The 9,237-nt window shown below is 45.8% G+C and overlaps 1 protein-coding gene across 1 annotated transcript in view; it reads right to left on the reverse strand.

Moving 5' to 3' along the window:
• LOC122563930 (multidrug and toxin extrusion protein 2-like) overlaps positions 1–7,347 on the reverse strand; it is a 45,767-nt gene extending 38,420 nt beyond the window's left edge. Inside the window, exon 1 of the mRNA XM_043718199.2 lies at positions 6,948–7,347. Coding sequence (XP_043574134.1) covers positions 6,948–7,094 — 147 coding nt within the window. The 5' untranslated portion in view covers positions 7,095–7,347. The remainder of the gene's footprint in view (positions 1–6,947) is intronic.
• Between the last annotated feature and the right edge of the window lie 1,890 nt (positions 7,348–9,237).

Below are 9,237 nucleotides of genomic sequence, written 5' to 3' on the forward strand. Positions count from 1 at the left end.
GACAATTTAGCATGACCAGTCCATCTAACCCGCACATCTTTGGACTGTGAGAGGAAACTCGGTGAGACACGGGGAGAATGTGCAAACTCCACAAAGACAGTCGCTCGAGGCTGGAATTGAACCCAGGTTCCCGGTGCTGTGAAGCAGCAGTGCCGCCCTGTTCCTTCGCAAAATCCTGGAATTTTCTACCCAATATCAAGTTGTTCAGTTGTGTATAAGAGCACTTCTGGATGTAAGCAAAGAAAACATCAGTTTGATATGACCTTGAGCACACAGGCTGCAACCACTTGCCACCATCTTCTCCCATGTAATTAGGGATGTGCAATAAATGTTGGTCTTACCAGTGACACATGCAGTCAATAAATGCAAAGAAAAACTCCATGGATTTTAAAATAGCATAACTGATTTATTATTCTAAATACACAAAATTCCACGAAATTGGAGATAATAATAGCATTGTTTCAGTTCAACAAATTGCCCGTAATGTTGCCATCAGTAAAGAATTACATGTTTGTAACACATATGAATGTGCACGCTGTTCTAACTAACTTAATCCCAACAGCAATAAACTGCAATTTCTCCCTACTGTTCAATATCACTAAAGTGAAATAGTACAGATTAACTCTTGCAAGCAGTTTTGTTAATAAAGACAAAGTCAGTTTTAATAGTCGAGGCCCAGGAGAGGTTTATGTTTATTTATTCACAGGATATATTTGCTGCTGGCTAGGCCAGCATTTATTGCCCAGAGGGCAGCTAAGAGTCAACGACATTTCTGTAGGAACGGACTCATGTGTAGGCCAAAGCAGGAAGGGTGGCAGTTTCCTTCCCTAAAGTACATTAGTGACCTAGATGGGTTTTTCCAACAATTGACAATGGAAAGGGATTATAAAAGACTTACAAGGATGTTACCAGGGTTGGAGGATTTGAACTATAGGGAGAGGTTGAACAGGCTGGGGCTGTTTTCCCTGGGGCGTCGGAGGCTGAGAAGTGACTTAATAGAGGTTTATAAAATCATGAGGGACATGTTTATCCTAAACAGATCGGGTCTTTTCCCTGGAATGGGGGAGTCGAGAAATAGAGAGCATAGGTTTAGGGTGTGAAGGGAAATATATATAAGGGACCTAAAGGGCAGCTTTTTCATGCAGAGGGTGGTACGTATATAGAATGAGCTGTCAGAGGAAGTAGTGGAGGCTGGTACAATTACAACATTTAAAAGGCAACTGGATGGGTATGTGAATAGGAAGAGTTTAGAGGGATATGGGCGAAGTGCTGGCAAATGGGACTAGATTAATTTTGGATTAATCATGTCTCACTGGAATCCTTACATACAGATGAGGAAGGACATCACTTTGACTGGGACAACACATCCATGCTAGGACAAGCCAAACAAAGACACGCACGAGAATTCCTAGAAGCATGGCATTGCAACCGGAACTCTATCAACAAACACATCGAGTTAGACCTCATGTACCACCCCCTGAGAAAAAGAATAGGAAGTGACTTCACCACAGGAAATAACATCACCACAGGAAATGACATCACCAACCCAAAGAAACCCAAACATATAATTAGAAAGCAGGAATTTTCAGCAGTGCTTCACCTGAGGCCCACTGAAGATGTTACCTAGTAGGATGACAAAATATCTGGAAATGAACCTTCGAGCTCAGCGAGCAAACCTACATCCAAGGTCTGTTTCTATGTTGTACATCTCTATGACTCATGGTTATCATTAGACTCTTTATTCTGAAGTTCAAATTCCATCTGCCATGGCAGGATTCAAACCCCGGTCCCCAGAACATGACCGGTGTCTCCAGATTTACGTCCATCTGTAACACTAATAGGCCATCACCTCCCCAGGAATAGTAACAGTTTATTTTTTAAATTGCTCTCTCATGGGATGTGAGCATCATTGGCTGAACCTGCATTCACTGCCCATCCATAGCTGCCAAGAAGTGTGGGACTGGAAAAGCCCAGCCGGTCAGACAGCATCCGAGGAGCAGAGAGTCAACATTTTGAGTATACGCTCTTCATCAGGACTGAAGAGCTTATGCTCGAAATGTCGACTCTCCTGCTCCTCGGATGCTGCCTGACCTGCTGTGCTTTTCCAGCACCACACTTTTTGACTCTGATCTCCAGCATCTGCAGTCCTCTCTATCTCCCATTCATAGCTGCCCTTGAGAAGGTGAGGATGAGCTGCCTTCTAGAGATGCTGCAGTCCACATGCTGGACGTAGACCCATATGCCATTAGGGAGGGAATTCCAGGATGTTGACGCAGTGATCTGCAGAGACAGGAAACTGGGATTGTTCAAGAGATTTCACAAGGGGTGCTCAAAATCATAAAAGGATTTACTTTCGGGTCAAAAAGGGGAAATTGATTCCAATGACAATCAGTTGCAGACCAGATGATGCAGATCAAAAGACAAATAAACTATACTTTTTGTTTGCAGTCTGGTGGTGGCTCCAGGTTAATAGTAACATTCTAAAAGGGAATTGAAGAGGTGAGCATTTTCAGGGCAATGGGGAAAAGGCAGTGAAGAAGGACAAAGTGGATAACTACTCCAAACAGAAGGGACAAGGGATGATGGTTAGTATGTTGTATCAATTACAGGATGGCAACATTAGAGGAGATTTATTCCATATAACCATGTAGAGAGAAGAACATTCAACTACACTATGACAGTAGACATATCAAGACTGAATGAGAAATGCTGTTGTACAATTTATGAAAAGCGACCCACCCTATCCCTATGATCCTGCACTTCCCATGCTAATCCACCTAGCCTGCACATCCCTGGATATGGTGAGCAATTTAGTGTAGTCAATCAACCTAACCTGCACATCTTTGGACTGTGGGAGGAAACTGGAGCACCCAGAGGAAACCCACACAGATACAGGGAGAATATGCAAACTCCACGCAGCTACCCGAGTCTGGAAACAAACCCAGGTCCCTAGTACTGTGAGGCAGCAGTGCTAACCACACGAGATGCAAACATAAAATAAATGCAGGAACTGTGGATAGGAAGTGCTCTTTCTAGATGATGATAGATTTTCAACTATCCCTGATCAAAGGAATGACGATAACCACATTTGCTTTCAGCACTGGCTCCATGACAAGGTGGCGTGGAGTTGTATATTGTATGACAGCATGACTATAACAGCACCGAAATCAAATTAACTGGTTCGGAAGAAGGATCACTAAATTCAAAATGTTAACTCTAATTTTTCTCCAAGATGTTGCCAGACCTACTGACAATTTCTGCTTTTAAATTCAGATTAACTGGTTATTCATTTCATCTACTACTTGTGACCTTACAGTGCGCAGAAATAACAGATAGAGTCATAGAGATATACAGCACAGAAACAGACCCTTTGGTCCAACGCACCCATGCAGATCAGATATCTCAACCCAATCTCGTCCCATTTCACAATACTTGGCCCCTATCCCTCCAAATCCTTTCTATTCATATATCCATCCAGATGCCTTTTAAATGTTGTAATTGTACCAGCCTCCACCACTTCCTCTGGCAGCTCATTCCATACACACACCACCCTCTGTGTGAAAACCTTGCTTCTTAGGTCTCTTTTATATCTTTCCCCTCTCACCCTAAACCTAGGCCCTCTAGTTCCTGACTCCCCCATCCCAGGGAAAAGACCTTGTCTATTTATCCTATCCGTGCCCCTCATAATTTTATAAACCTCTATGAAGTCACCCCTCAGCCTTCTATGCTCCAGGGAAAACAGCCCCAGCCTATTCAGCCTCTCCATATAGCTCAAACCATCCAACCCTGGCAACATTCATGTAAATCTTTTCTGAACCCTTTCAAGTTTCACAACATCCTTCTGATAGGAAGGAGACCAGAATTCCACACAATATTCCAACAGTGGCCTAACCAAAGTACTGTGCAGCCGTATCATGACCTCCCAACAATACTCAATACTCTGATCAATAAAGGAAAGCATACCAAACACTCCCTTCACTATTCTATCTATCTACAACTCTACTTTCAAGGAGCTATGAACCTGCACTCCAAGGTCTCTTTGCTAAGGAACACTCCCTCGGACTTACCATTAAATGCATAAGGTCTGCTAAGATTTGCTTTCCCAAAATGCAGCACCTCGCATTTATCTAAATTAAACTCCACCTGCCACATCTCAGCCCATCTTCTCATCAAGAGCTCACTGCAATCTGAGGTAACCTACTTCACTGTTCACTACACTTTTGGTGTCATCTGCAAAATTACTAACTGTACCTCTTATGCTCACATCCAAATCATTTATGTAAATGACGAAATTTAGTGGACCCAGCACCGACCCTTGTGGCACTCGACTGGTCACAGGCCTCCAGTCTGAAAAGCAACCCTCCACCACCACCCTCTGTCTTCTACCTTCGTGCCAGTTCTGTATCCAAATGAATAGTTTTCCCTGTATTTCATGAGATCTAACCTTGTTTGTCGAACGCCTTACTGAAGTCCATATAGATCACAACTACTGCTGTGCCCTCATCAATCCTCTGTTACTTTTTCAAAAAACTCAATCAAGTTTGTGAGACATGATTTCCCACGCACAAAGCCATGTTGACTATCCCTAATCAGTCCTTGCCTTTCCAAATACATGTACATCCTGTCCTTCAGGATTCTCTCCAACAACTTGCCCACCACCGAGGTCAGGCTCACTGGTCTATAGTTCCCTGACTTGACTTTACCTACCTTCTTAAATAGTGGCACCAAGTTAGCCAACCTCCAGTCTTCCGGCACCTCACCTGTGACTATCAATGATACAAATATCTCAGCAAGGGACCCAGCAATCACTTCCTTAGCTTCCCACAGAGTTCTAGGGTACACCTGATCAGGTCTTGGAGATTTATCCACTTTTATGTTTCAAGACATCCAGCACCACCTCCTCTGTAATATGGACATTTTTTCAAGATGTCACCATCTATTTCCCCACATTCTACATCTTCCATATCCTTTTCCACTCCTGCAAAATACTTGCTTAGTATCTCCCCATCTCCTGCGGCTCCACACAAAGGCCTCCTTGCTGATCTTTGAGGGGCCCTATTCTCCTCCTGGTTACCCTTTTGTCCTTAATGTATTTATAAAAACCTTTTGGATTTTTCAAAGCTCTCTCATGTCCCCTTTTTGCCCTCCTGATTTCTTTCTTAAGTATACTCCTAGTGGCCTTTAGATCTCTAAGGATTCACTCGATCTTTCCTGTCTATACCTGACATATGCTTCCTTCTTTTTCTTAACAAACCCTCAATCTCCCTATAACTACCAGCCTTTCCTTCCCCCCCCCCAACAGGAATATATTGTCTGTGGACTCTCAGTATCTGATTTCTGAAGGCTTCCCATTTTCCAGCTGTCCCTTTAGCTGCGAACACCTGCCCGTCAGCTTTTGAAAGTTCTTGCCTAATACTGTCAAAACTGGCCTTCCTCCAATTTAAAACTTCAACTGTTAGAGCTGGTCTATCCTTTTCATCACTATTTTAAAATTAATAGAATTATGGTCGCTGGCCTTAAAGTGGCCCCCCACTGACACTTCAGTTACCTGCCCTGTCTTATTTCCCAAGAGTAAGTCATGTTTTGCACCTTCTCTAGTAGGTACATCCACATACTGAATCAAAATATTTTCTTGTATACACTAAACAAATTCCTCTCCATCTAAACCCTCAACACTATGGCAGTCCCAGTCTATGTTTGGAAAGTTAAAATCTCCGAGCACAATCGCTCTATTATTCTTAAAGATAACTAAAATCTCATTACAAATTTGCTTTCAATTTCCCGCTGTATATTAAGGGGTCTATAATACAATCCCAATAAGGTGATCATCCCTTTCTTATTTCTCAGTTCCACTGAAATAACTTCCCTGGATGTATTTCCAGGAATATCCTCCCTAAATACAGCTATAATGCTATCCCTTAGGAAAAATGCCACTCCCCCTCCTCTCTTGCCTCCCTTTCTATCTTTCCTGTAGCATTTTTATCCTGGAACATTCAGCTGCCAGTCCTGTCTATCCGTGAGCTATGTTTCTGTAATTGCTATGATATCTCAGTCCCATGTTCCTAACCATGCCCTGAGTCCATCTGCTTTCCTGTTAGGCCCCTTGCATTGAAATAAATGCAGCTTAATTTATCAGTCCTACCTTGTCCCTGCCTGCCCTGACTGTTTGACTTGCTCTTTTCTCAACTGAACCAGTCTCAGATTTTAAAATCACACAACACCAGGTTATAGTCCAATAGTTTTTTTGGAAGTACTAGCTTTCCGAGCGTTGCTCCCTCACCAGGTGGTTGTGGAGCATAAGACCAAAAATACAGAATTTATAGAAATATTATAAATATAAATATTTTAAACTTTGTACACCCCAGTCCAACACCGGCATTTCCAAATCAGTCTCCGATTGATCTCTTTCCTCAGTATCTCCCAGGGTCCCACCCCACCACCCCCCTTACTTTATAAAATCCTCCCAAGCAGCTCTAACAAATCTCCCTGCCGGTATATTCCAATTCAGGTGCAATCTATCCTTTTTGTACAAGTGACTCCTACCCCAGAACAGATTCTAATGAGCCAAAAATGTGAATCCCTCTCCCATTCACCAGCTCTACAGCCATGCATCTATCCTCCTATTCCTACTCTCACTAGCTGGTAGCACTGGGAGTAATCCAGATGAATCTGGGACTTGGGAGAGTCAAAACATAATTATGCCACTATCTAAACCAGTTTTATCTGAGGATTAGTTTTGGTTTTGGCTCCTTCTATGCAATGCTTTTAGGGCCAAAGGCAGCCACTCAGCCTTTCAAGCCTGCTAGCCCATGGCTGATCATATCGTTCAACCCTATTGTAATGTAAAATAATAGAAATCTATCAATCTAAGGATCCACTTTATAATGAGCTGTCAGCATCCTCTGAATGCCAAGAGGATTAAGAGTCATTTTCAGATGGAAACTCACCACTGGGCCAGCCAGCCGGGACAGCTCCCGCACCTCCTTCCAGAAACTGCCGGCGCTGATACCGATCACGCTCCTCGGTGTTAGCTCCACGGGGCTGCCTGTTGTCGGGATGGCTTCGCTGAAGCTCACGGCCGGGGACTGGGCCATGTCCTGGGATCGGAGCCACGGCCTTCACTGCGGGAGGCTGGGAGGCGCAGCTCGGGAAGCCCAGGTGGTAGTGAACCTTCCTCCACCCAGGGAGCCCAGGTGGTAGTGAACCTCCCTCCACACAGGGAGCCCAGGTGGTAGTGAACCTCCCTCCACACAGGGAGCCCAGGTGGTAGCGAACCTTCCTCCACACAGGGAGCCCAGGTGGTAGCGAACCTTCCTCCAGGCAGGGGGTCCCAGGTGGTAGTGAACCCTCCTCCACTCAGGGAGTCCCAGGTGGTAGTGAACCTCCCTCCAGCCAGGGAGTCCCAGGTGGTAGCGAACCTTCCTCCACCCAGGGAGTCCCAGGTGGTAGCGAACCTTCCTACAGACAGGGAGTCCCAGGTGGTAGTGAACCTCCCTCCAGACAGGGAGTCCCAGGTGGTAGCGAACCTCCCTCCAGACAGGGAGTCCCAGGTGGTAGCGAACCTCCCTCCAGACAGGGAGTCCCAGGTGGTAGCGAACCTCCCTCCAAGCAGGGAGTCCCAGGTGGTAGTGAACCTTCCTCCAGGCAGGGAGCCCCGGGGAGTCCAGGTGGTAGTGTAGATGCCTCCAGGCAGGGAGTCCCGAGGGCTCTAGGCGTGTTAGTCAGGGAGTCCAGGTGTGTCCTGGCAGGCAGCCCAGGTGGCAGTGGGAATGTCTCTAGTCGGGGAGTCCCGAGGGTTCCAGGTGTCTCTGGGCGGGGAGGCTCCAGGTGTCTCCAGGTAACAGCTCACTTCGGCACGAGCCGCTCCAACACGGCTCAACACCACTGGTGATTGGCCAAAGCCCAACCCAATCACAATTCCCCTTCCGGAGCAGACCCCACCTCCCAGTGATAGCTCCGCCAATCACATGTGAGATCCGCCCGGCCTCTGCTGCGGCGTCCAATCAAAGATTACAGCCGAGCCCCTTCCAATATAATCCCGCCCCTCCGTGCTCACCCCGCCTCCCTCAGTCATGGCCACGCCCCCTCACCTCTGAGTCAGGCAAAGGCCGTCCGGCCCATCCAGCCTGCTAGCCATTCAATAAGACCATTACTGGTCTATTCATGGCCTCAGCTCTACTTACCTGCCCTCCTACCATAACCCTTAATTCCTTTAGTGTTCAAAAAAATTAAATAGCTTTGCCTTAAAATCATTCCACAACACCTAGTGTAGGGGGACGAGCTGAGAATAGTTCACAGGTCGGCGCAACATCGAGGGCCGAAGGGCCTGTTCTGCGCTGTATTGTTATATGTTTTATGTTCTATGTAACACCAGGTTGTAATCCAATAGGTTTATTTGGAAGCCCTAGCTTTCGGAGCGTCACTCCTTCATCAGGTGGTTGTTGAGCATAAGACCATAAGATACAGAATTTATAGAAATAAAAGTTGATAGAAATATATGGAATGCAAGTATGACCTCCGCAGAGCCATTAAGACAGCCACGGACCAATACCGATTCAAACTAGAGATCCAGACAGACACCCAGTGACTATGGCAAGGACTGAATGACGTCACGGGTTCTAAAAAGAGACAGTGCAAGATAGCAGATATATCCCTCCCAGATCGTCTCAACGCTGTCTATGCTCACTTTGAGCAGAATTTCAGCGGAGAGGTAACACCTATTCCAACAAATCCTGACGAGCCTATCTCAACAGTCACTGCGTCCGAGGTCAGATCAGTTTTCCTTCGTGTGAATCCAAGGAAAGTGATGGGATCAGACGGGGTGCCAGGCCGTGCACTCAGAGCATGCACAGATCAACTGACAGAGGTCTCCTTGGACATCTTCAACCTCTCCCTGCAGCAGGCCACTGTCACTGACTGTTTCAAGAGGGCCAACATCATCCCTGTGCCTAAGAAAGCTCATGCAGCATGTGTCAATGATTACTGCCTAGTGGTCCTAAATACTATGGTCATGAAGTGCTTTGAAAGGCTGGTCTTGGCATTAGTCAACTCCAGCCTCCCCACTACTCTTGATCCACTCCAATTTGCCTATTGGACCAACAGATCCATGTCAGATGCCATATCACTTGCCCTTCACTCCTCCCTAGAACACCTTGACACCAAGAACAGCTACGTAAGAATCCTACTCATTGACTACAGCTCAGCCTTCAACACTATTATCCCCTCGAGATTGATTAC

This window comes from Chiloscyllium plagiosum, unplaced genomic scaffold, assembly GCF_037043375.1.
Source record: "Chiloscyllium plagiosum isolate Xiang-an unplaced genomic scaffold, Cpla_swu_hap1 HiC_scaffold_31, whole genome shotgun sequence".
Taxonomy (NCBI): Eukaryota; Metazoa; Chordata; class Chondrichthyes; order Orectolobiformes; family Hemiscylliidae; genus Chiloscyllium; species Chiloscyllium plagiosum.